Consider the following 27,751-nt stretch of genomic DNA (forward strand, 5'->3'; position numbering starts at 1 on the left):
TTCACTTACAAGGCTCCTTGTGGATATGACTGAATCATATTTGTGTAGCTTTTATGCCCATGAATACCTGGTATGTAGTAGAAACTCACATGTTCTACCATGCTAGTTGTAACACAGAATTATAATTATTTTTGCACCCTATCAAAAGGCTTACATTCTACTAGAAAGGATAGAAACATACACAAATACAGTGTTCTATGTAGTATCTTCCCTAAGATATGTACTACAAAAGAACTATGGATGCTCAGAGATGGAACGTAGTTCTGAGATGAAGTTAAGGAGGCAGTGGTCCTTGATCTGCTCAAGGTGGGGAAGCAGTTCACTTGCTAGTTTTTTATAGGTAAGCTTTTCAAAATTAAGCTTCAGTATTTTAAATAAATTTTTTTACCTCAGATCTGTTTATAAACAAATGCACCGATATTTCATCAAATCCAAGAAAAAAGTGCTGCCAGGTCACCTTATCTTTGATAAAGGAGGCAAGAATATACATTGGAGAAAAGACAGCTTCTTCAATAAGTGGTGCTGGGAAAACTGGACAGGTAAATGTAAAAGTATGAAATTAGAACACTCTCTGACACCATACAAAACAATAAACTCAAAATGGATTAAAGATCTAAATGTAAGGCTAGACACTATCAAACTCTTAGAGGAAAACATAGGCAGAACACTCTGTGACATAAATCACAGCAAGATCCTTTTTTTTTTTTTTTTTTGCAGTACACGGGCCTCTCACTGTTGTGACCTCTCCCGTTGCAGAGCACAGGCTCCGGACACGCAGGCTCAGGGGCCATGGCTCATGGGCCTAGCCGCTCTGTGGCATGTGGGATCTTCCCGGACCAGGGCACAAACCTCTGTCCCCTGCATTGGCAGGTGGACTCTCAACCACTGCGCCATCAGGGAAGCCCTTTTTGACACACCTCCTAGAGAAATGGAAATAAAAACAAAAATAAACAAATGGGACCTAATGAAACTTCAAAGCTTTTGCACAGTAAAGGAAACCATAAACAAGACAAAAAGACAACCCTCAAAATGGGAGAAAATATTTGCAAATGAAGCAACTGACAAAGGATTAATCTCCAAAACATACAAGCAACTCATGCAGCTCAATATCAAAAAACCAAACAACCCAATCCAAAAATGGGCAGAAGACCTAAATAGACATTTCTCCAAAGAAGATATACAGATTGCCAAATAAACACATGAGAGAATGCTCAACATCATTAATCATTAGAGAAATGCAAATCAAAACTACAATGAGATATCATCTCACACCGGTCAGAATGGCCATCATCAAAAAATCTAGAAACAAATGCTGGAGACGGTGTAGAGAAAAGGGAACCCTCTTGCACTGTTGGTGGGAATGTAAATTGGTACAGCCACTATGGAGAACAGTATGAACGTTCTTTAAGAAACTAAAACTGGAACTACCATATGACCCAGCAATCCCACTACTGGGCATATACCCTGAGAAAACCATAATTCAAAAAGAGTCATGTACCAAAATGTTCATTGCAGCTCTATTTACAATAGCCAGGACATGGAAGCAACCTAAGTGTCCATCAACAGATGAATGGATAAAGAAGATGTGGCACATATATACAACGGAATATTACTCAGCCATAAAACGAAACGAAGTTGAGTTATTTGTAGTGAGGTGGATGGACCTAGAGTCTGTCATACAGAGTGAAGTAAATCAGAAAGAGAAAAACAAATACTGTATGCTAACACATATATATGGAACCTAAGAAAAAAAAAGTTCATGAAGAACTGCGGGGCAAGACAGTAATAAAGACACAGACCTACTAGAGCATGGACTTGAGGATATGGGGAGGGGGAAGGGTAAGCTGTGACAAAGTGAGAGAGTGGCATGGACATATATACACTACCAAACATAAAATAGATAGCTAGTGGGAAGCAGCCACATAGCACAGGGAGATCAGCTCGGTGCTTTGTGACCACCTAGAGGGGTGGGGTAGGGAGGGTGGGAGGGAGGGAGATGCAAGAGGGAAGAGATATGGGAACATATGTATATGTATAACTGATTCGCTTTGTTATAAAGCAGAAACTAACACACCATTGTAAAGCAGTTATACTCCAATAAAGATGTTAAAAAATAAAACATGCTGCCAGTTAATGATAATACTTACCCTGATTTCAGGTCTGTTAGTGTGTAAAAATATAAGCATTTGAAATATAATAAGATATGGAGGATAAAAAATAAATATCCTAAAGCCAAGTGTAAGTTACTTTTGAATTATCTGCTATTTTGGATCATTAGCTCTGCTACTAGCCATTAGTATATTAGTTTGGATAATGGAAAGTTGACGGGTAAAATCTCTTTCAGAGTAAAAGATCTGCTGAAACGAGAGTTTGTTCACTTGTATTGTACAACACTCAAAATCAAACTGCTGTTGGACTCAGGTGACATTTAAATATTGGAGCCTGTATTGGGACAATTTGTGATGAGTCATCTTTAACTCTTCCCCTGCCGTGTCCATTAGTTCTTCTCTGTTAAACCTGAACAGATGCCTGCCCTCCTCGGAGGAAAGGTCTAAAGCCCCTCGACGAGTATAGTAGTCAGTAGAAGCCTGGTTCCAAATGACAACCAGAAACTTCATGCAGTTACACTGGCTTCTGACGGCTATCTGTTTAAAAACAAATGGATATTACTGTTACTTGAAAGTATAATCTTCATTAGTACATTTATTTTATTAAAGGTCTGTATGCAAGGCACTGTGTGTGTGTAAAATACTCCCCAAAAATAATACAATAGTTATCTCTTGGACTTCTCTAAATCTGTAAAAAGAAAAAAATTCCCATCAAGTTTTAAAATACTTTCTTTAGAAGTCCAAAACACATTTGCAAAGTCTACTCATTGGTTTTATATAAATCTACTTCACTATTTTTTTCTTTATTCTATAGAAAAAGTTTACCTAAAATTCTCATGTGTATTTCCAAAATATAAAAGAATCTTTTTATACTGTTCTCATATTCATACTGTAGACCTATTTTATGGGTAAAATTGCCTTCTGATCTCCCTTTTGCTTACTTCTGCTTTGTAGCACAGAGGCATATAATGTGGTTGTGTGTTATATAGAACACAACTCTTAATTAAACATAACTCAATTATGACCTGTATGAATATCTGATTTGAAGATCCAGTGTAATTAGAATTAAAAAATTAAGCATGTTTTGAGATTATGTTCAGATGTTAAGATAAATTATCTAATTTATGCCATGTTAAGTAATAACATTTGATGAAGAAAAGGATAGCATATAGAATAAGAATACTAACTGTAATATATACCTGACCTAGCCTCTTCAGCATTTCAGCTCCAATACCTAGACCTTTTAAATAGATAATGCAAAATGAAAAAAACATAAGTTGAAAAACTCCATTTAAAAAGTTATTTGCTTTACTTTAAACCCTGTATCTGGTTGTTACTTATTAGTAATAGCTTGTGTTGAAATTCAACTCATGAATGTTTTTCATATCTCTTTTTCCTAATTGGCATGTGGTTCCAAAGGTAATGGAAAAGATTTTGGATTTACTTTAAAGATCAGTGAAGAGGAAATGTGTCCCTATCACTATCATCTTACCACAGAATATATTTCTTATTCATTTTAGACAAACCAACACAAAATGTAAAAGCACGTTTTAAACATGAAAGTATAGCTTTCATAACTTGGCTTATTCAAGCCTTGATGGGAACTAATAAATCTTTTTCTAATCTGTGATTGAGTCTTCACCATAAGCAAGGATAACTAGGATAGTGATCAGGCTCATGAAATAGAAATGAGTTACATAAACTAACTTAAACACATTTATACTAACTCTCCTTAAATTAAAATATACCATTTTAATTTTTAAAGTATAAGTAATACTATAACTGTTACTTGACCTCGGTAAGCTTGTATGACATAAAAGTCCTCTAGGTAAAGTAACTTGCCAATCCAGGGGTCATATGTAAAGTAGTACATGGCAAATCCAACAGTCACTTTGCCTAGGAAGAGGAAAGAGAGGGTATAAAGAGGTTAATGCTTTGAATCTTGTAATGTTCTTTCCTCCAAAATAACTATTAAAGTAATAAAAGCTTGCTGGACAAAATTTCAAGCAATACAGAAATGTATAAGGTAGAAGGTTTAAGTCCTTTATAATACAACCTTTAAGAGATAACCCATCTTTTAACAGTGTGGAGTATATTCTTCCTAAATTTTTTTTTCTATGCATTTACAAACATAAGTACATACCATACATTTTCTCTTAAAAACAAGACTCAGTTTATGTACTTATGCTCTTCTCCTCTGCTTAATAGTAATTATATGCTATCAAACTGTACTTTGTTTTCAGGATAGAGAAAATATACTCTAGATTAAATTGAAAAAGGAAGGTTTATTTTACCTAATGGTTTTTGATGATTGTGTACTTCTGCAATCAAGCAGTAGAAAAGGGGATGGTCCCCAAAGCCACCCCTGAGTACATCTGAAATATCAATTCACATAAAATATGTTAGAAAATTTACAGTAGAGAAAAGGAAGATGGTGGAGTTGGCAGCACCAGAATTCCTTTCTTCACCTATACAACAACTGTACTGGCATAAACTGCCTGAAGTGAATATTTTGGAACAGTAGAGTTTATTTGAATACTTACAACTTCCAGAGGACAGCTTGACTGGTAAATTGCAGTTAATTTTGGCAAAATTCAGCCATCAGCCCAGTGGTGGTTTCCAAGCACACACACCCCAACTCCATCATGTCCTACCTCATCTCACGGCAGGCAGTTGTAGGGACTGCTGAGACTCCTGAATTGCTGGAGTGGATTGCTACTCTCAATGCTGAGGTGAGGACCTAGAGGTTGGCTGCTATTTTTCTAACCTCCACCAACTAAAGCAGCTTCTAGGAGATTTAAAGGAGCCACACCAGTTTTGTTAGACATTCAAAAACAACCATGTATACAGGAGAATCTAGAAAGCCACCATGCATGATCAGGGAAAGACACAGACTTAGAAAAGACCTTAAAATACCTTTAAACATTTAACTCAGATTGATCTCTGACACAGGCACCCTATAACAATAAAAAAAAGCCAACCCTGGGGAAGCAAGAGAATTTGATTTCAAGAGTTGACACATTATAAAATTAAAATGTCCAGTTTTCAACAACAAAAAATCACAGTGCATACAAAGAAAATGGAAAGTATAGCCCATTCAAAGGAACCAAGTAAATTAACAGAAAACATACCTGAGGAACCCCAGATGTCAGACTTACTAAACAAAGACTTAAAGGTGCTAAAAGAGCTAAAGGGTGACATGCACAAAGACAAGAAAAAGATGTATAAACAAAATAGGAATATCAATAAATAGAAATTATTAAAAAAAGAATTCCCATCAAAAAACTCTGAAGCTGAAAAGTATAATATATGAGAAGTGCACTCTAGGGATTCAAAATCAGAATTTCTAAGCAAGCAGAAGAAAGAATGAGTTAACTTGAAGATAGGACAACTGAAATTATCAAGTCTGAGGAACAAAATAGATGAAGAAAAGCAAAGAGCCTAAGGTATCTGTGGAACGCCATCAAATGGACCAAGATACATATTATGGGACTCTCAGAAGAAGAGAGAGAAAGGAAAAAATATTTGAATAACAACTGAAAACTTCCCAGATTTGATGCAATACATCAATCTACAAATCCAAGTTCAACAAACTCCAAGTGGTATAAACCCCAAAAAGTCAACACCAAGACACGTAATCAGACTGTTGAAAGACAAAATCTGGAAAGCAGCAAGGCAGAAGTAACTTGTCACATACAATGGATCTTCAATGGGATTATCATCTGCTTTCTCATCAGAAACCTTGGAAGCCAGAAGGCAGTGGATTGATATACTCAAAGTACTGGGGACAGGGAAGGAGGGGAGAAGTGCAGAAACTTGTCAACCAAGAATTCTATATCCACCAAAACTGTCCTTCAAAAATGAAGGAGAGGGGGCTTCCCTGGTGGTGCAGTGGTTGAGAGTCCGCCTGTTGATGCAGGGGACATGGGTTCATGCCCCAGTCCGGGAGGATCCCACATGCCACAGAACAGCTGGGCCCGTGAGCCATGGCCATTGAGCCTGCATGTCCGGAGCCTGTGCTCCACAACGGGAGAGGCCACAGTAGTGAGAGGCCCACATACTGCAAAAAAAAAAAAAAAAACAAAGAGAAATTAAGGTATCCCCAGACTCATCCCCCCTAAACAAAGAACCTGAGGAAGTTTGTTATCTCTAGACCTGCCCTGCATAAAATGCTAAAAGGAGTCCTTCAGGTTGAAGGAAACTAGGTAGTAACTCAAAGCCATATGAAGAAATAAAGATAAAGGTAATGGTGCCTAGTTAAAGGTAAATACATGGGGAATTATAAAGAACTAGTGTTATTTTAAATTTGTTTGTAGTTCTTTTTATTTTCTACATGATTTAAAAGACAAGTGCATAAAATTAGTCATTAGTGTGTGTTCTTGGGCACACAATGTATAAAGATGTAATCTGTGACATCAATAACATAAAAGGGGAATTGACATGTACAGGAGAAGAGTTTTTGTATGCTATTGAAATCAAGCTAGTATAAATTCAAATTTTATTGTTATAACTTTAAGATGTTAAATGTAATCCCCACAATAACAACAAAGAAAATGTCTATAGAATATATACATAAGGAAATGAGAAGGGAATCAAAACATTTTACTACAAAAATCAACTAAATACAAACGAAGGTAGCAATGTTGGAAGTGAAGGACAAAAAACTATATAGAAAACAAATAGGAAAATGTCAGAAGTCCCTCCTTATCAGTAATTACTTTAAATGTAAATGGATTAAATGCTCTAATCAAAAGAGAGATTAGCAGAATGAACTTCTAAAAATGATCCAACTATATGCTGTCTGTAAGACACTTACTTCAGATTAAAAAAGAAAAAGAAGGTTGATAGTGAAATGATGGAAAAAGACATTTCATGAAAATAGTAATCAAAAGAAAGCTGGGATGGATGTACTAATATAAGACAAAATAGACTTTAAGTAAAAAACTCTTACTGAAGAGAAGGATATTATATAGTGATAGAAGGTTCAGTTTACCAAGAAGATATAACATTTATAAACATTTATGCAGCAAACATCAGAGCTCCAAAATATATGAAGCAAATATTGACAGAATTGAAGATAGAAAGAGCTCTAAAATAATATTCGAAAACATCATTACATCAATTTCAGTAATGTACTTAACAAACAGACCAATGATAAATATGTTAATAGATTATTTGAACAAAACTATAGATCAATTGGACCTAACAGAAATATACAGTGCATCCCACCCAACAACATAATACACAATTTTTCTTGAACTTTCTCTAGGATATATCATATGTTAGGCCAAAAAGCAAGTCTTAATACATTTTGAAAGATTGAAACCATACAAAGTACCTTCTCCAATCACAATGGATTGAAACTAGAAACTGATAGATGGAAACTAGGGAATTCACAAATATGTGGAAATTAAACAATGCACTCAAACAACTTTGGCTCAAAGTAGAAATAACAAGAGAAATTAGAAAACAGAGATAAATGAGAATGAAAGCAATATAAAAAACTTATGGGATTCAGTGAAAGAAGTGCTCAGAAGGGAACTTATAGTTGTAAATTCCAACATTAAAAAAGGAAGGGAGGGAGGGAGGGAAAGAAAGAAAGAAAGGAAAGAAGGAAGGAAAGAAGGAAGTAGAAGGGAGGGAGGGAGGAAAGGAAGGAAGGAAAGGAAAGGAAAGGAAGAAATAAAGGAAAGAAAAAGGAAGGAAAGAAAGAAAGAAAGAAAGAAAGAAAGAAAGAAAGAAAGAAAGAAGGGAAGAAAGGGAAGGAAGGGAGGGAGGGAGGAAGAAAGATCTCAAGTTGTGACCTAATCTTACACATTAGAAACTAGAAAAAGGAGTAAACTAAGCTCAAATCTAGCAGAAAAAAAGGCAAATAAATATCTCTTATCAATACAGATGCAAAAATACTCAACAAAATAGCAAATTGAACTCAACAGCATATTAAAAGGATCATTCACTATGACCGTGTGATTGATCCTAGGAACGAAAGGATGGTTCAACATAAGGAAATCAATCAAAGGGGGGAAAAAAACACAAGACCATCTCAATTGGTGTAGAAAAGGCAATTGACAAAATCCAACACCCTTTTATGATGAAAGCCCTTAGAAAACTAGGAATAGAGGGAAATCCCTAACATGATAATGGGTACCTTTTTTTAAAAAAAGTTAACTTTAATGGTGAGTGACTGAAAGCATTCCCCCTAAGATTAGGAACAAGACAAGGATGCCCACTCTCACCACTGCTGTTCAACATTGTACTGGAAGTTAGACAATTAGACAAGAAAAAGAAATAAAAGCCATCCAAATTACAAAGGAAGAAGTAAAATTATCTCTATTTGCAGATGACATGATCCTACTGATTGACAATCCCAAAGAATCCAAAGAAAGCTACTAACACTAATAAATTAATTCATTAAAGTTGCAGGCTACAAGATCAACCAAAAAAATCAGTTTTATTTCTATACACCAGCAAAGAATAAACCAAAAAGTAAATTTAAAAAGCAATTTCATTTACAATCTCCTCTAAAATAATTAAATACCTAGGAAAGAATCTACGCAAGGAGGTGAAATACTTGCATACTAAAAACTATAAAACATTGCTGAAAGAAGTTAAAGACCTAAATAAATTAAAAGATATCCCGTGTTCATAGATAAGACTTAACATTGTTAAGATGTCAATAGTACCCAAAGTGATCTAAAGATTCAATGTTGTCCCTATCAAAATTCTAACATCCTTTTTTACAGGAGTGGTAAAGCTGATCCTCAAATTCATTTAGAATTCCAAGTGTATAATTTTATACAGACTTTTCTTGACCTACAATAGGGTTACATCCTGATAAACCCATCATAAGGTGAAAATGTCATAAAAGTCGAAAATGCATTTAATACACCTAACCTATCAAACATCATAGCTTAGCCTGACCTACCTTAAACCTGCTCAGAGCACTTGCATTAGCCTAGAGTTGGGCAAAATCATCTAACACAAAGCCCATTTTATAATAAAGTGTCAAATATCTCATGTAATTTATTGAATACTAAGTGAAAATAGAATGGTTGTATGGGTACAGAATGGTTGTAAGTGTATCAGTTATTTACCCTCATGATCACATGGCTGACTAGGAGCTGTGGCTCACTGCTGCTGCCCAGCATCATAAGAGAGTATCCTATTGCATATAGCTAGCCCAGGAAAAAGACAAAATTCAAAATTTGAGGTACAGTTTCTACTGAATGCGTATTGCTTTATAAAGTTGAAAAATTGTTCAACGTCATACCGTAAGTAAGTCAGGGACTGTCTGTACACTTTAATCATCTCTTCTCTCAGTGTTCACGTTTCCTGCCTAAAATGTTGCAATTCATCATAAAACACTAGCATTGGCTATTAATATTGCTGGCTCTCAAAATGTAGTAAATATCTTGAAAATAATTTTAAGTCATTTTGCTTTTATCCATTTCATCCTATCAAGCTACTACTAACATTGGGCATTAAATTATATTGTCTTTGACAACTACACTTCTCATTTTACATTTCCAAAATTAGTTGAAATTTATTGACACTGTAAAGATGTAAAAGCTCTTAACTATCAATTTCATACTTTAAAAATGAAGAAAATATAAAATAGTGGTGCACTGACAAAGCTATTAAACAATAGCTTTTTATACAAACTTTTGCCCTGTATATCTAAATACTATTAATGACAACTTCTTTGTGTACCAAGGACAACAGTGTCCACATATCTAGGTACAAGTAGTACTTTGTGCACACATTATGCCATGCTTCTTTTTCTAGCTCTGAAAATACCATAAAACATCTTACCCTTTGCTGTTAACTTCATTGCATCTAGCATGTTTTCACAGGCAGCCAATTCCTGTCAAAGTAGAGAAAACATTCAGTTTATGGTTTAGTAACAAAATTTTTTTAATTACTTTTCAAATTACTTTTTTAAATTTTTTGGCTGTACTGAGCACCTAGTGAGATCTTAGTTCCCTGACCAGGGATTGAAACTGGCCCACAGCAGTGAAAGTGCCAAGTCCTAACCAGTGGACCGCCAGAGAATTCCTAGTAACAAATTCTAAAGATGATAGGCATTAAGATTTTATTGAGTATTTATTAACATACGACGTCCTGGGTAGTATTAAAAGTGAGTCAGACTTAACTCCAGTCATCTAGAAGCTTAAAATCCAAAACAGCATATGCAACAAGACAATATATAGAGAGACGATTAACTATGTCGATACATCATTCCTGTGAAGGTCAACTGTCTAGGTAACTAGCCTTGGATACAACCAGAAATCAGGAAGTAAAGCCAAAAGTTTTTCTGAGCATTCAAGGTAGATATCACAAAGTCTATGAATTATAAAGCTCATAGACTTTACGGAGAAGTCTGTTGTGATTGCTTGTGAGGTGTTCTTCCCAATTTAACTTTAGACTTTGTTTATTTGGATTCTTAAAATAATTCTACACATTCAAGTCAATTCCTCATAGTTTGGATCTCAAGCTTGGAAGGGAAATCCCCACTTTTGGATTATAAAAATAGTCACTTTTGTTCCCTTCTTAATTTTTGTTTATTTTTTCCAGTTTTATTAAGATATAACTGACATATAACATTGTATTAGTCCAAGGTGGGCAATGTAATGAATTGATGTATGTATATGTTATGAAATGATTACCACGATAAGGTTAGTTAACATCAATAATCTCACATAGTTACAATTTATTTCTTGTGATGAGAACTTTTAAGATGTACTCTCTTAATACCTTTTAGATATACACTATGGTTTTGTTAACTATAGTCACCATACTGTACATGACATCCCCAGAGCTTATTTATCTTATACCTGGAAACCTTTAACTTTTAACTACCATCACCCATTGCCCCCACCCCTACCTCCCCCCTCTAACAACCACCAATCAGGTTTTTTTTTTTACATCTTTATTGGAGTATAATTGCTTTACAATGGAGAGTTAGTTTCTGCTTTATAACAAAGCGAATCAGTTATACATATACATATGTTCCCATATCTCTTCCCTCTTGAGTCTCCCTCCCTCCCACCCTCCCTATCCCACCCCTCTAGGTGGTCACAAAGCACCGAGCTGATCTCCCTGTGCTATGCGGCTGCTTCCCACTAGCTATCTATTTTATGTTTGGTAGTGTATATATGTCCATGCCTCTCTCTCGCTTTCTCACAGCTTACCCTTCCCCCTCCCCATATCCTCAAGTCCATTCTCTAGTAGGTCTGTGTCTTTATTCCTGTCTTACCCCTAGGTTCTTCATATTTTTTTTTCTTAAATTCCATATATATGTGTTAGCATACGGTATTTCTCTTTCACTTTCTGACTTACTTCACTCTGTATGACAGACTCTAGGTCTATCCACCTCATTAAAAATAGCTCAATTTCGTTTCTTTTTATGGCTGAGTAATATTCCATTGTATATATGTGCCACATCTTCTTTATCCATTCATCCTATGATGGACACTTAGGTTGTTTCCATATCCGGGCTATTGTAAATAGAGCTGCAATGAACATTTTGGTACATGACTCCCTTTGAATTATGGTTTTCTTAGGGTATATGCCCAGTAGTCAGATTGCTGGGTCATATGGTACTTGTATTTGTAGTTTTCTAAGGAACCTCTATACTGTTCTCCATAGTGGCTGAACCAATTCACATTCCGACCAGCAGTGAAAGAGTGTTCCCTTTTCTCCACAACCTCTCCAGCATTTATTATTTCTAGATTTTTTGATGATGGCCATTCTGACTGGTGTGAGATGATATCACATTGTAGTTTTGATTTGCATTTCTCTAATGATTAAGGATGTTGAGCATTCTTTCATGTGTTTGTTGGCAGTCTTTATATCTTATTTGGAGAAATGTCTATTTACGTCTTCTGCACATTTTTGGATTCGGTTGTTTGTTTTTTTGTTATTGAGCTGCATGAGTTGCTTATAAATTTTGGAGATTAATCCTTTGTCAGTTGCTTCATTTGCAAATATTTTCTCCCATTCTGAGGGTTGTCTTTTGGTCTTGTTTATAGTTTCCTATGCTGTGCAAAAGCTTTGAAGTTTCATTAGGTCCCATTTGTTTATTTTTGTTTTTATTTCCATTTCTCTAAGAGGTGGGTCAAAAAGGATCTTGCTGTGATTTATGTCATGGAGTGTTCTGCCTATGCTTTCCTCTAAGAGCTGGATGGTTTCTGGCCTTACATGTAGGTCTTTAATCCACTTTGAGCTTATTTTTGTGTATGGTGCTAGGGAGTGTTCTAATCTCATACTTTTACATGTACCTGTCCAGTTTTCCCAGCACCACTTATTGAAGAAGCTGTCCTTTCTGCACTGTACATTCCTGCCTCCTTTATCAAAGATAAGGTGACCATATGTGCATGGGTTTACCTCTGGGCTTTCTATCCTGTTCCATTGATCTATCTTTCTGTGTTTGTGCCAGTACCATACTGTCTTGATTACTGTAGCTTTGTAGTATAGTATGAAGACAGGGATCCTGATTCCTCCAGCTCCGTTTTTCGTTGTAAAGATTGCTTTGGCTATTCGGGGTCTTTTGTGTTTCCATACAAATTGTGAAATTTTTTGTGCTAATTCTGTGAAAAATGCCAGTGGTAGTTTCATAGGGATTGCATTGAATGTGTAGATTGCTTTGGGCAGTAGAGTCATTTTCACAATGTTGATTCTTCCAATCCAAGAACATGGTATATCTCTCCATCTATTTGTATCATCTTTAATTTCTTTCATCAGTGTCTTACAATTTTCTGCATACAGGTCTTTTGTCTCCTTAGGTAGGTTTATTACTAGATATTTTATTCTTTTTGTTGCAGTGGTTAATGGGAGTGTTTTCTTAATTTCACTTTCAGATTTTTCATCATTAGTGTATAAGAATGCCAGAGATTTCTGTGCATTAATTTTGTATCCTGCTACTTTACCAAATTCATTGATTAGCTCTAGTAGTTTTCTGTTAGCATCTTTAGGATTCTCTATGTATAGTATCATGACCTCTGCAAAGAGTGACAGCTTTACTTCTTCTTTTCCGATTTGGATTCCTTTTCTTCTCTGATTGCTGTGGCTAAAACTTCCAAAACTATGTTGAGTAAGAGTGGTGAGAGTGGGCAACCTTGTCTTGTTCCTGATCTTACTGGAAATGCTTTTAGTATTTCACCATTGAAGACGAAATTGGCTGTGGGTTTGTCATATATGGCCTATATGTTGAGGAAAGTTCCCTCTATGCCTACTTTCTGCAGAGTTTTTATCATAAATGGGTGTTGAATTTTTCAAAAGCTTTCTCTGCATCCATTGACATGATCATACGGTTTTTCTCCTTCAATTTGTTAATATGGTGTATCACGTTGATTGATTTGCGTATATTGCAGAATCCTTGCATTCCTGGAATAAACCCCATTGATCATGGTGTATGATCCTTTTACTGTGCTGTTGGATTCTGTTTGCTAGTATTTTGTTGAGGATTTTTGCATCTATGTTCATCAGTGATATTGACCTGTAGTTTTCTTTCTTTTTGACATCTTTGTCTGGTTTTGGTATCAGGGTGATGGTGGCCACGTAGAAGGAGCTTGGGAGTGTTCCTCCCTCTGCTATATTTTGGAAGAGTTTGAGAAGGATTGGTGTTAGCTCTTCTCTAAATGTGTGATAGAATTCGCCTGTGAAGCCATCTGGTCCTGAGCTTTTGTTTGTTGGAAGATTTTTAATCACAGTTTCAATTTCAGTGCTTGTGATTGGTCTGTTCATATTTTCTATTTCTTCCTGATCCAGTCTTTGCAGGTTGTGCATTTCTAAACATTTGTCCATTTCTTCCAGGTTGTCCATATTATTGGCATAGAGTTGCTTGTAGTAATCTCTCATGATCTTTTGTATTTCTGTGGTGTCCATTGTAAATTCTTCTTTTTCATTTCTAATTTCATTGATTTGAGTCTTCTCCCTTTTCTTCTTGATGAGTCTAGCTAATGGTTTATCACTTTTATTTATCTTCTCAAAGAACAAGCTTTTAGTTTTATTGATCTTTGCTATCGTTTCCTTCATTTCTTTTTCATTTATTTCTGATCTGAACTTTATGATTTCTTTCCTTCTGCTAACTTTGGGATTTTTTGTTCTTCTTTCTCTAATTCCTTTAGGTGGAAGTTTAGGTTGTTTATTCGAGATGTTTCCTGTTTCTTAAGGTAAGATTATATTGCTATAAACTTCCCTCTTAGAACTGCTTTTGCTGCATCCCATAGGTTTTGGGTCATCGTGTCTCCACTGTCACTTGTTTCTAGGTATTTTTTATTTCCTCTTTGATTTCTTCAGTGATCACTTTGTTATTAAGTATTGTATTGTTTAGCCTCCATTTGTTTGTATTTTTTACAGATCTCTTCCTGTAATTGATATCTTGTCTCATAGCTTTGTGGTCGGAAAAGATACTTGATAAAATTTCAACTTTTTTTCAATTTTCATTACTTGATTTGTGACCCAAGGTATGATCTGTCCTGCAGAATGTTCCATGAGCACTTGAGAAAAATGTGTATTCTGTTGTTTTTGGGTGGAATGTCCTATAAATATCAATTAAGTCCATCTTGTTTAATGTATCATTTAAAGCTTGTGTTTCCTTATTTATTTTCATTTTGCACGATCTGTCCATTGATGAAAGTGAGGTCTTAAAGTCCCCTACTATGAATGTGTTACTGTCGATTTCCCCTTTTATGGCTGTTAGTATTTGCCTTTTGTATTGAGGTTTTCCTATGTTTGGTGCATAAATATTTGCAATTGTTATACCTTCCTCTTCGTTTCATCCCTTGATCATTATGTAGTGTCCTTCTTTGTCTCTTTTAATAGTCCTTATTTTAAAGTCTATTTTGTCTGATATGAGAATTGCTACTCCAGCTTTCTTTTGGTTTCCATTTGCATGGAATATCTTTTTCCATCCCCTTACTTTCAGTCTGTATGTGTCTCTAGGTTTGAAGTGGGTCTCTTGTAGGCAGCATATATATGGGTCTTGTTTTTGTATCCTTTCAGCCAATCTGTGTCTTTTGGTGGGAGCATTTAGTCCATTTACATTTAAGGTAATTATCGATATGTATGTTCCTATTACCGTTTTCTAAATTGTTTTGGGTTCGTTATTATAGGTCTTTTCCTTCTCTTGTGTTTCTTGTCTAGAGAAGTTCCTTTAGCATTTGTTGTAAAGCTGGTTTGGTGGTGCTGAACTCTCTCAGCTTTTGCTTGTCTGTAAAGGTTTTAATTTCTCCATCAAATCTGAATCAAATCCTTGCTGGGTAGAGTAATCTTGGTTGCAGGTTTTTCTCCTTCATCACTTTAAATATATCCTGCCAGTCCCTTTTGGCTTGCAGAGTTTCTGCTGAAAGATCAGCTGTTAACTTTATGGGGATTCCCTTGTGTGTTTTTTGTTGTTTTTCCCTTGCTGCTTTTAATATGTTTTCTTTGTATTTAATTTTTGACAATTTGATTAATATGTGTCTTGGCGTATTTATCCTTGGATTTATCCTATATGGGATTCTCTGTGCTTCCTGGACTTGATTACCTATTTCCTTTCACATATTAGGGAAGTTTTCATGTATAATATCTTCCAATATTTTCTCAGTCCCTTTCTTTTTCTCTTCTTCTTCTGGAACCCCTATAATTTGAATGTTGGTGAGTTTAATGTTGTCCCAGAGGTCTCTGAGGCAGTCCTCACTTCTTTTCATTCTTTTTTCTTTATTCTGCTCTTCAGTAGTTATTTCCACTATTTTATCTTCCAGGGCACTTATCCATTCTTCTGCCTCAGTTATTCTGCTATTGATCCCATCTAGAGTATTTTCAATTTCATTTATTGTGTTGTTGATCATTGCTTGTTTCATCTTTAGTTCTTCTAGATCCTTGTTAATTGTTCCTTGCATTTTGTCTAATCTATTTCCAAGATTTTGGATCATCTTTACTCTCATTATTCTGAATTCTTTTTCAGGTAGACTGCCTATTTCCTCTTCATTTTTTAGGTCTGGTGCGTTTTTATCTTGCTCCTTCATCTGCTGTTTGTTTTTGTGTCTTCTCATTTTGCTTATCTTACTGTGTTTGGGGTCTCCTTTTTGCAGGCTGCAGGTTTGTAGCTCCCGTTGTTTTTGATGTCTGTCCCCAGTGGCTAACGTTGGTTCAGTGGGTTGTGTAGGTTTCCTGGTGGAGGGGACTAGTGCCTGTGTTCTGGTGGATGAGGCTGTATCTTGTCTTTCTGGTGGGCAGGTCCATGTCTGGTGGTGTGTTTTGGGGTGTCTGTGGACTTATTATGATTTTAGGCAGCCTCTCTGCTAATGGGTGGGGTTGTGTTCCTGTCTTCCTAGTTGTTTGGCATAGGGTGTCCAGCACTGTAGCTTGCTAGTCGTTGAGTGAAGCTGGGTGCTGGTGTTGAGATGGAGATCTCTGGGAAATTTTCGCCATTTGATATTATGTGGTGCTGGGTGGTTTCTTGTTGACCAGTGTCCTGAAGTTGACTCTCCCACCTCAGAGGCACAGCACTGACTCTTGGCTGGGACACCAAGAGCCTTTCATCCACATCACTCAGAATAAAAGGGAGAAAAAGTAGAAAGAAAAGAAAGAAAGAAAGAAAGAAAGAAAGAAAGGGAAGATGAGAGAGAGGGAGGAAGGAAGGAAGGAAGAAGGGAGGGAAGCATGGAAGGAGGGAAGGAAGGAAAGAAAGAAGGGAGGCAGGGAGGGAGGAAGGAAGGAGGGAAGGAAGGAAAGAAAGAAAGAAAGAACGAAAGAAAGGAAGGAATAAGATAAAGTACGATAAAATAAAATAAAGTTGTTAAAATAAAAATAATAATTATTAAGAAAAAAAATCGGATGGAGAGAACCCTAGGACAAATGGTGGAAGCAAATCTATACAGACAAAATCTCACACAGAAGCATACACATACACACTCACAAAAAGTGGAAAAGGGGAAAAAATCATAAGTCTTGCTCTCAAAATCCACCTCCTCAATTTGGAATGATTCGTTGTCTATTCATGTATTCCACACATGCAGGGTACATCAAGTTTATTGTGAAGCTTTACTCCGCTGCTTCTGAGGCTGCTGGGAGGGATTTCCCTTTCTCTTCTTTGTTCTCACAGCTCCTGAGGCTCAGCTTTGCCTTTGGCCCCGCCTCTGAGTGTAGGTCGCCGGAGGGCGTCTGTTCTTTGCTCAGATAGGACAGGGTTAAAGGAGCAGCTGCTTCGGGGACTCTGGCTCACTCAGGCTGGGGGGAGGGAGCGGTACAGAGTGTTGGGGGAGCCTGCGGCGGCAGAGGCCAGCTTGACGTTGCACCAACCTGAGGCGCGCCGTGCATTCTCCCGGGCAAGTTGTCCCTGGATCCCGGGACCCAGGCCGTGGCGGGCTGCACAGGCTCCCCGGAAGGGGGTGTGGATAGTGACCTGTGCTCACACACAGGCTTCTTGGTGGCGGAAGCAGCAGCTTTAGTGTCTCATGCCCGTCTGTGGGGTCCACACTTTTAGCTGCTGCTCACACCCGTCTCTTGAGCTCCTTTAAGAAGTTCTCTTAATCCCCTCTCCTTGCGCACCAGGAAACAAAGAGGGAAGAAAAAGTCTCTTGCCTCTTTGGCAGTTCCAGACTTTTCCCCGGACTCCCTCCCTGCTAGCCGTGGTGCACTAACCCCCTGCAGGCTGTGTTCACGCCGCCAACCACAGTCCTCTCCCTGAGCTCCGACCGAAGCCCAAGCCTCAGCTCCCAGCCCCGCCCGCCCCAGCGGGTGAGCAGATAAGCCTCTCGGGCTGTTGAGTGCCGGTCGGCACCGATCCTCTGTGCGGGAATATCTCCGCTTTGTCCTCCACAACCCTGCTGCTGTGCTCTCCGCGGCTCCGAAGCTTTCCCCCTCCACCACCCACAGTCTCCGCCGGCAAAGGGGCTTCCTAGCATGTGGAAACCTTTCCTCCTTCACGGCTCCCTCCCACTGGTGCAGGTCCCGTCACTATCCTTTTGTCTCTGTTTATTCTTTTTTCTTTTGCCCTACCCAGGCATGTGGGGAATGTCTTGCCTTTTGGGAGATCTGAGGTCTTCTGCCAGTGTTCAGTAGGTGTTCTGTAGGAATTGTTCCACGTGTAGATGTATTTCTGGTGTATCTGTGGGGAGGAAGGTGATCTCCACGTCTTACTCTTCCGCCATCTTCCTCTTCCTCCACCAGTCTGTTTTAAATTCCTTATATTAAATTGATTAATTTGGTTTTGTTTGTGTGTGTATATGTAAGATGGTGGAATTTCACCTTTTTCTTTTTCTCCCAGTTATCCCAACACTGTTTATTTAATAATGTATCTTTTATTAACTGACTTGAAGTTTCCATTTTATCATGTACTACATTCTCATATATACTTAACAGAATTTCTGGACTCTCCATTCTGTTCCAATGATCTATCTCTGCATCTATCGTAATAGATTACCATAGTATTTTAATTACTTACAGTTTTATAATATCTGATAGGGATCTTCTCCCCCTCATCACTCTTCTTTTTGATATTTTTCTAGAAACAGTCACATGTTTATTCTTCCACGTGAAAATTTGGGGATTTTGACTGGAATTGCATTAAATTTATAATGGAAAAAATGTATAAAATATATAAGGAAGACAGCAAGGGCCAGATTGTGTACATCATTGCTAAGAAATTTGGATTTTATTCTCAGTACAACCAGAGCCCAATGGAATTTGAGCCTCTTGGCTGCTGTTTTGAGCACCTTCCCTAAGACGCTGTACACTCTTTGAGGGCCGGGACTATAATTTAATAATCTGATATCCTTTATAGTACTTAGCACGTGGCCTTCCCCTAGTATGCACTCAGTGTTTGCATAAGGAACAAAAATCAGATATTAATAGTACACAGTCCTTCGTATGGATCATCAATGGTCCAAAAACCACAGTTTGAGAACCACCATAATAAAAGGCATTAAATGGAAAGTCTGGTAAGCAAGAAGTTATAGCTGTCTAGACATAAAGTGACTAGATCCCCAAATAATGCTGTGGTATTGTTTGATTAAGAATAAGATAAAACAGATTCATACAAAGGATGGTTGGAAGAATTTTAGTGGCAGGGCAGTAAGTAAAACCTGAAAAATACTCAGTTAAGGAATGAGTATTTATATATGCGAGTTATATATATATGTGTGTGTGTGTGTGTGTGTGTGTGTGTGTAATATATATATATGTATATATATATATATTACACATATATATGTAGATGGAAACAGTTTGTAGATGTACACATATATATGTAGATGGAAACAATTTGTAGATGGCAAACTCTCGTAAATCCCTTGCAAAGCAAAGAGAGAATGCTTTGAAAACTTATCAGTGAACAGGAGTTAGGGTGAATGGACATGTATTTATCAGAGAATAACATCCCAAACCTAATTAATCATTATATTCATGTCTGTGCTGCAGAGTAATTTAGCTTTTCTATTATTTTTCTACACTGAATAGTCATTAGAATTATTTCCAAGAAACATCTAGTGTATATTCAGGTACATGAGGCAAATTCAAAAGTAAATGTGGTTAGGAACTTCACAGATACAGGTTCACTGAAGTCGGAGAATCTAGTGATGTATTTTTCCCTTGGTGATAACAATGGGCACTGTTTGGAAAGATGAGGAAGGTAAGTTTTCTGGATAGAAAGATTCACTGTCGTTCAATAATAAATTTATTAATTGCCAACTGGGCGTCAGATACTAAGCTAAGAAAAAAAAACCTTTAAAATTATTTTCTACCTGGAAAAATGTGCTTCTAGAATAATTAACATGTTGGGCATAGCATTTTGATTGATGACCTAGTCATGCGGATTAATGCCAGTTAGAGAAATGATGTGGGAACTTTTGGGGATAGAATAGAATGGAAGGCATGGGAAGGTAGATAACCCAGTTCTTATAGATCTGTAACCAGGCCTAGCATCATTTCAGCAGATAGATTTCACTAGAAAACTTCTGGTATTTTATTTTGTCCATTAAAATACATGCTCTGATCAAAGGGAACAGAAACTTGGCCTAATTTAAATTATATACATATATATATATATATATATATATATATGGAAACAGTTCCATTACAAAACTCTTTTACAAGTTTTCCTTACCTATAACCTGTGCCTTGTTCCAGCCACATATTTACTCTTTTAAAAAATCTCGGCTACTGCTTTTATATGGGCTTTTATATGGAATTGTTTAGATTGTGTATTACATACATGATTGCCTTGAGTGCCACAGAACTTCAGCACAGTAGCTGAAGTATGGCTAATAGTTTGTCACCTTTACTGCACTGGGATGATTTCCAGGAAAATAATTAAAATGAATTTTAAATCAGAAACTTAACCCTGCTCCTTGGACTTCTGGGAGGCTATCTGTGGATGGGCTTCAGGAGTCAAAGAACAGTCTGAAATTATACGGAAAATTTGTTGTGGATAAATATTGTTTTCTGGGCAGTCAATCATTAGCTTCTACATGTAGGTGTGGTCTTCAAAGCAAGAGGCCCTACCCTAAAATCTTAGCCATTAATACCTGAAATTCTATCACTGACAGGTCATTCATTTGAGTTAAGCATTCCTTTTATCAAAGATCCTCTTTCAAAGTTAAAATTGAGGAGAAGTCAAGATGGCAGAATAGGAGGACATGAAATTCATTGTTCCTCACAAGTACATCAAGAATACATCTACAAATGGAACAGTTCTCATAGAGCACCTGCTGAACATTAGCGGAAGACTTTGGACACCTAAAAGGACAAAAAAATCCCCTCAAAACTGGGTAGGTAGGATGAAAGAAAGAAGAAAAAAAGGAAAGAGGAATCAAAACAGGGACCAGCAACCCTGGCGGGAAGCTGAAAGTGAGGGGAGGTCCCCACGGTCAGATAAACTCCCTCACGGTGGGGAAAGCAGCTGGGACAGAAAAGGACATTCAGGGGATCAAAGGAGAATGCAGTGGATGGTCTGTGGAAGGCAGGACAAAGTAAGAACTGCACACATGGCCTACACAACAGCTCTGCACATTCCAGCCTGAGTCGTAAGTCACCTGTTGCGTAAGGGGGCTCGGTGTTGGAAAGTGAGGTTTGGAGCGTGGACCCAGGGAGGGGACAGCTGTTGGCTGTGAAAAGACAGCCTGAAGGGACAGGAGTAAGGAGCTCCACAGCCAGGAAAGTCTTTAGAAAAAGCCCAGGACACCATAGAAGCAAGGCATCATTGCTGAGTGGCATACAAGGGGTGGAGCCGCAATTACAACCCTTTTCCCCACCTGCTGGCTTCTTCAGCCTCCACAGCCACTGGGAGAGTCACCCATCTGAGCAGCCTTGCCCGCCCCTCAAGCCAAGGTCTCCTCCACCCGCGTAGGCTCTGGGGACCCGAGTGCCGCCCATCCCAAAGCCTCCTTGGGAATCAGCCCTGGTCACCCCTGCCTGAAATGGGAATCCACCAAAGCTGATGGGGGCTGAGTGCTAAAGCATGGGGTTAAGAAAGCAGATCCAGGGACAGGACCAATGTTGGCTGTGCATATATAACAAAGGGGATGTGGGTGAGGGGCTCCACAGGTGGAATGCCCCTAGAGGAAGCATGGTCTACCTTGGAAACAAGGCTCTATTGTTGAGTGGCATGCAAGGGGGCAGGGCCACCACTGCCTCCCCATGCCAGCCCCTGCCTCAGCAGGCACTGGGAGGGACTCCCACAAGAGCAAGCACACCCCAGTCTGTTGCAACTGTCTATGCAGCTGCAGGCAATTCACACACACCCCAGTTGTGGCCGCCATGCCCCTCCCCGGCCTAAGTGAGTAAGTGTGCCCCAATCAGCCACTGCTTTCACTCCCTCTCACCGGGGAAAGAAACAGGCACCTGAGGGTGGTGCACACACAGAGGTGGGGCCAAAACCAAAGCTGAGCACCAAGGGTGGTGCAACTAAGGAAGAGGAATGGAAACCTCTCCATGCAGCTGCAAAAGCTAAGGAATAAATCCCAGAGATCAGCTTGGTAAACCCTGCATCTGTGGAGTATGTGAATGGACAAAAAGTGCTATCACAACTGAGTCTGTTCTACCTTTAGAAGCAGTGGACTTTGGGGGAAAGTATACACAGGAGTTGGGCCAGCCCAGAGTCTGAGCTGCCCCCACAGTACCCACAGCGGGTCCAGTGACCTAAATAGAGGTATTGGAGGGCCTCCTGGGGAGGCAGGGTTTGGCTCTAGCTCACTGTGGGAGTAAGAACACTGACAGCAGAGAGCCTAGGAAAATATTATTATTACTATTATTCTTTTTTTGTTTCATTTTGTTCAGTTGTGGTTGTTATTATTTATTCTATAAAAAATTTTAATATATTTTTTGATTTTTCTATTTTTACTTTAGTTTTCTGTTGTTTTGTGTTTATTTTTGGTTTTGTTCTTTATATTTTTTGATCATTTTTATGTAATTGTTTTGTGTTTGCTTTTTTTTTTTTTTTTTTTTTTTTGTACATGGCCTCTCACTGTTGTGGCCTCTCCCACTGTGGAGCACAGGCTCCAGACACACAAGCTCAGCAGCCATGGCTCACGGGCCCAGCTCCTCTGCAGCATGTGGGCTCTTCCCGGACTGGGGCACGAACCCATGTTCCCTGCATCAGCAGGCGAACTCTCAACCACTGCGCCACCAGGGAAGTGCCTGTGTTTGCTTTCTGTTTTTGTTTTCTTTTTCATTTTTTGTTCTTGTTCATTTAGTCCTTATTGACTATTCTCATTTTTAAATTCTTTTGTATGTTTATTCTCTTGGTTTATTTTATTTTATTTTTTCGGTGTGTGTGTGTGTAGTGTTGTTATTGCTGCTGTTTGTTTGCCATTGTTTTTGCTATTTGTCTTGGGTTTTGTTTGTCTGTTGGTTTTCTTTTCTTTTCTTTCCTTTTACTCTGGCCACACTGTGCAGCTTGCAGGCTCTTCGTTCCTTGGCCAGTGGTTGGGTCTGAGCCTCCAGAGTGGAGCACCAAGTCCAGGACACTGGACTGCCAGAGAATTCCTGGCCCCAGGGAATATTATTCAGCATGCACACTTCTGGAGGAGTCCATATTAACATCAAGACCCAACCCCACACAACTGCCTGCAGGCTCCAGCACAAGAAAACTCATACCAAACAACCAGCAAGACAGGAACACAGCCCTAGCCATCAGCAGACAGGCTGCCTAAAGTCGTACTGAGCTCACAGACACTCCAAAACACACCACCTGACATGGCCCTGCCCTTCAGAGGGAAAAGACTCAGCTCCACCCGCCAGAGTGCAGGTACCAGTCCCTCACACCAGGAAGCCTACACAAGCCCCTGGAGCAACCTCACTCACCAGAGGGCAGACAACAGAAGCAAGAGGAACTATGACCATACAGCCTGCAGAAGGAGACCATAAACACAATAGGTTAGACAAAATGGAACAACAGAGAAATATGTTGCAGACAAAGGAGCAAGGTAAATCCCACAAGGCCAAATAAACAAAGAGGAAATGGGCAATCTACCTGAAAAAGACTTCAGAGTAATGACAGTAAAGACTTTCCAAGATCTCAGAAATAGAATGGAAGCATGGATCGAGAAGACAGAAGAAATGTTTAACAAGGACCTAGAAGAACTAAAGAACAAACAATGAGTGATGAACAACACAGTAACTGAAATGAAAAATACACTAGAAGGAATCAACAGCAGAATAACTGAGGCAGAAGAACCACTAAGTAAGCTGGAAGATAGAATGGTGGAAATAACTGTTGAGGAGCAGAATAAAGAAAAAAGAATGAAAGGTAATGAGTACAGTCTAAGAGACCTGTGGGACAACATTAAACAACCAACGTTCGCATTATAGGGGTACCAGAGGGAGAAGAGAAAGAACCTGAGAAAGTACTTGAAGAGATAATAGCTGAAAACTTCCCTAACATGGGAAAGGAAACAGTCACCCAAGTCCAGGAAAGGCAGAGAGTCCCAGGCAAGGTAAACCTAAGGAGGAACACACCGAGACACATAGTAATCAAACTGACAAAAATTAAAGATAAAGAAAAATACCTTGAAAGCAACAAGGGAATAGCAACAAATAATGTACAAAAGAACTCTAATACGGTCGTCAGGTGATTTCTCAGCAGAAACTCTGCAGGCCAGAAGGGAGTGACATGATATATTCAAATTGACGAAAGGGAAAAACCTAAAACCAAGAATACTTTACCCAGCAACACTCTCATTCAGATTTGAAGGAGAAACCAAAAGCTTTACAGACAAGCAAAAGCTAAGACAATTGATCACCACCAATCCAGCTTTACAACAAATGCTAAAGGAACTTCTCTAGGCAGGAAACACAAGAGAAGGAAAAGACTTACAAGAAAAAACCCATGACAATTAAGAAAATGGTAATAGGAACATACATATTGATAATTACCTTAAATGTAAATGGATTAAATACTCCAACCAAAAGACACAGGCTAGCTGAATGGATCCAAAAACAATACCCATATATATGCTGTCTCCAAGAGACCCACTTCATACCTAGGGACACACACAGACTGAAAGTGAGGGGATGGAAAAAGATACTCCAAGCAAATTGGAATAGCAATACTCATATCAGACAAAATAGACTTTAAAATAAAGACTATTACAAGAGACAAGGAAGGACACTACATAATGATCAAGGGATCAACCCAAGAGGAAGATAATTGTAAATATTTATGCAACCAACATAGGAGCACCTCAATACATAAAGCAAATGCTAACAGCCATAAAATGGGAAATCTACAGTAACACAATAATAGTGGGAGACATTAACACCCCACTTACACTGATTAACAGATCATCCGGACAGAAAATAAAAAAGGAAACACAAGTTTTAAATGACACAATAGACCAAATAGACTTAATTGATATTTATAGGACATTCCACCTAAAAGTGGCAGAATACACATTCTTCTCAAGTGCTCATGGAACATTCTCCAGGATAGATCACATCTTGTGTCAGCAATCAAACCTCTGTAAATTTAAGAAAATTGAAATTGTTTCAAGCATCTTTTCTGACCACAATGTTATGAGATTAGAAATCAATTACAGGAAAAGCAAAAACTGTAAAAAATACAAATATATGGAGGCTAAACAATATGCTACTAAATAACCAAGAGATCACTGAAGAAATCAAAGAGGAAATCAAATCATACCCAGAAAAAAAATGACAAAAACACACGATGGCCCAAAACCTATGGGATGCAGCAAAAGCAGTTCTAAGAGGGAAGTTTATGTAATACAGTCCTACCACAAGAAACAAGAAACAAGAAATATCTCAAATAAACAACTGAATATTACACCTAAAGCAACTAGAGAAAGAAGAAGAACAACAACAAAAAACCCTCGAAGTTAGTAGAAGGAAAGAAATCATAAAGATTATAGTAGAAATAAATGAAATAGAAATGAAGAAAACAATAGCAAAGATCAATAAAACTAAAAGCTGGTTCTTTGAGAAGATAAACAAAATTGATAAACCTTTACCCAGACTCATCAAGAAAAAAAGGGAGAGAACTCAAATCAATGAAATTAGAAATGAAAAAGAAGAATTTACAATGGACACCACAGAAATACAAAGGAGCATAAGAGACTACTACAAGCAACTATATGCCAATAAAATGGATAACCTGGAAGAAATGGACAAATTCTTAGAAAAGTACAACCTTCCAAGACTGAACCAGGAAGTAACAGAAAATATGATGAACAGACTAATCACAAGTACTAAAATTGAAATTATGATTAATTATCTTCCAGCAAACAAAAGTCCAGGACCAGATGGCTTCACAGGCAAATTCTATCAAACATTTAGAGAAGAGCTAATACTTATCCTTCTCAAACTCTTCCAAAATTTAACAGAGGGAGGAACACTCCCAAACTCATTCTACGAGGCCACCATCACCCTGATACCAAAATCAGACAAAGATGTCACAAAGAAAGAAAATTAGAGGCCAATATCACTGATGAACATAGACACAAAATTCCTCAACAAAATACTAGCAAACAGAATCCAACAACACATTAATGGGATCATACACCTTGAACAAGTGGGGTTTATCCCAGGGATGCAAGGATTCTTCAATATATGCAAATTGATCAATGTGATATACCATATTAAAAAATTGAAGAATAAAAACCATATGATCATCTCAATAGATGCAGAAGAAGCTTTTGACAAAATTCAACACACATTTATGATAAAAAAAAAACTCTCCAGAAAGTGGGCATAGATGGAACCTACCTCAACGTAATAAAGCCCATATACAGTATACGGCAAACCCACAGCAAACATCATTCTCAATGGTGAAAAACTGAAAGCATTTCCTCTAAGATCAGGAACAGGACAAGGATGTCCACTCTCACCACTATTATTCAACACAGTTTAGGAAGTCCTAGCCATGGCAATCAGAGAAGAAAAAGAAATAAAATGAATCTAACTTGGAAAAGAAGAACAAAAACTGTCACTGTTTGCAGATGACATGATACTATACATAGAAAATTCTGAAGATGCTACTAGAAAACTACTAGAGCTAATCAATGAATTCAGTAAAGTTACAGGATGCAAAATTAATATACAGAAATCTCTTGCATTCCTATTCACAAACAATGAAACATTGGAAAGAGAAATTAAGGAAACATTCCCATTTACCATTGCAACAAAAAGAATAAAATACCTAGGGCTACCTAAGGAGGCGAAAGACCTGTACTCAGAAAATTATGATACTGATGAAAGAAATCAAAGATAACACAAACAGATGGAGAGATATACCATGTTCTTGGATTGGAAGAATCAATTTTGTGAAAATGATTATGAAAATGATTATACTACCCAAAGCAATCTACAGATTCAATGCAATCCCTATCAAATTACCAATGGCATTCTTCACAGAACTAGAACAAAACATTTTAAAATTTGTATGGAAACACAAAAGACCCCGAATAGCCAAAGCAATCTTGAGAAAGAAAAACGGAGTTGGAGGAATCAGGCTTCCTGACTTCAGACTATACTACAAAGCTACAGGAATCAAGACAGTATGGTGCTGGCACTAAAACAGAAATATAGATCAATGAAATATAGATCAATGAAACAGGACAGAAAGCCCAGAGATAAACCCACGTACCTATGGTCACCTAATCTATGACAAAGAAGGCAAAAATATACAATGGAGAAAAGACAGCCTCTTCTATAAGTGGTGCTGCGAAAATTGAATAGGTACATGTAAAAAAATGAAATTAGAACACTCCCTAACATCATACATAAAAATAAACTCAAAATGGATTAAAGACCAGACACTATAAAACTCTTAGAGGAAAACATAGGCAGTCTCGAGCCTCCGCAGGTCTTACTTGGAAAGAATTCACGCTTGGTTGCCTCATGCTTGATTGTCTCCTGCCTGTTTGGCTCATGGCTGTTTGTCTTGTGCCTGATTGGCTCAGGCCTGGTTGACTTGTGCTGAATTGGCTCGGGCATGGTTGCCTCATGCCTGGCTGACTCATGATTGATTGGCTTGGGCATTTTTGCCTTATACCTGGTTCATTCATGCTGGATTTGCTTGGGTCTGGTTGCAGTTGACTCATGCCTGATTGACTCATGCCTGGCTGACTTGTGCCTGATTGGGTCGTGCTTGATTGGCTCACGACTGTTTGCCTCATGCCAAGTTGACTCAGGCCTGCATGCAT

General features: G+C 38.0%; 1 protein-coding gene across 1 annotated transcript; it reads right to left on the reverse strand.

Moving 5' to 3' along the window:
- Window positions 1-2,417: 2,417 nt before the first annotated feature.
- SATL1 (spermidine/spermine N1-acetyl transferase like 1) lies at window positions 2,418-27,751 on the reverse strand. Its single transcript, XM_029240202.1, has 6 exons — window positions 27,419-27,751; window positions 9,921-9,972; window positions 4,403-4,483; window positions 3,903-4,004; window positions 3,308-3,348; window positions 2,418-2,645 (listed from the first exon to the last, which is right to left on the reverse strand). Exons 1-6 carry the CDS (start codon window positions 27,749-27,751, stop codon window positions 2,418-2,420), a joined length of 837 nt encoding a protein of 278 aa, XP_029096035.1.

The sequence above is a fragment of the Monodon monoceros genome, unplaced genomic scaffold (genome assembly GCF_005190385.1).
Source record: "Monodon monoceros isolate NGI ecotype Baffin Bay Population unplaced genomic scaffold, NGI_Narwhal_1 Super_Scaffold_22, whole genome shotgun sequence".
In the NCBI taxonomy this organism is placed as follows: Eukaryota; Metazoa; Chordata; class Mammalia; order Artiodactyla; family Monodontidae; genus Monodon; species Monodon monoceros.

What these genes read in the sequence shown, in the direction of transcription:
- SATL1 (XM_029240202.1), bottom strand. Translation starts at nt 27,751, where the DNA reads ATGCATGCAGGCCTGAGTCAACTTGGCATGAGGCAAACAGTCGTGAGC. An exon ending in CAAGCGTGAATTCTTTCCAA is followed by an intron (nt 9,973 to 27,418) that starts GTAAGACCTGCG and finishes CTACTTTGACAG; the next exon opens with GAATTGGCTGCCTGTGAAAA. An exon ending in CAATCATCAAAAACCATTAG is followed by an intron (nt 4,005 to 4,402) that starts GTAAAATAAACC and finishes TCCTCTTCCTAG; the next exon opens with GCAAAGTGACTGTTGGATTT.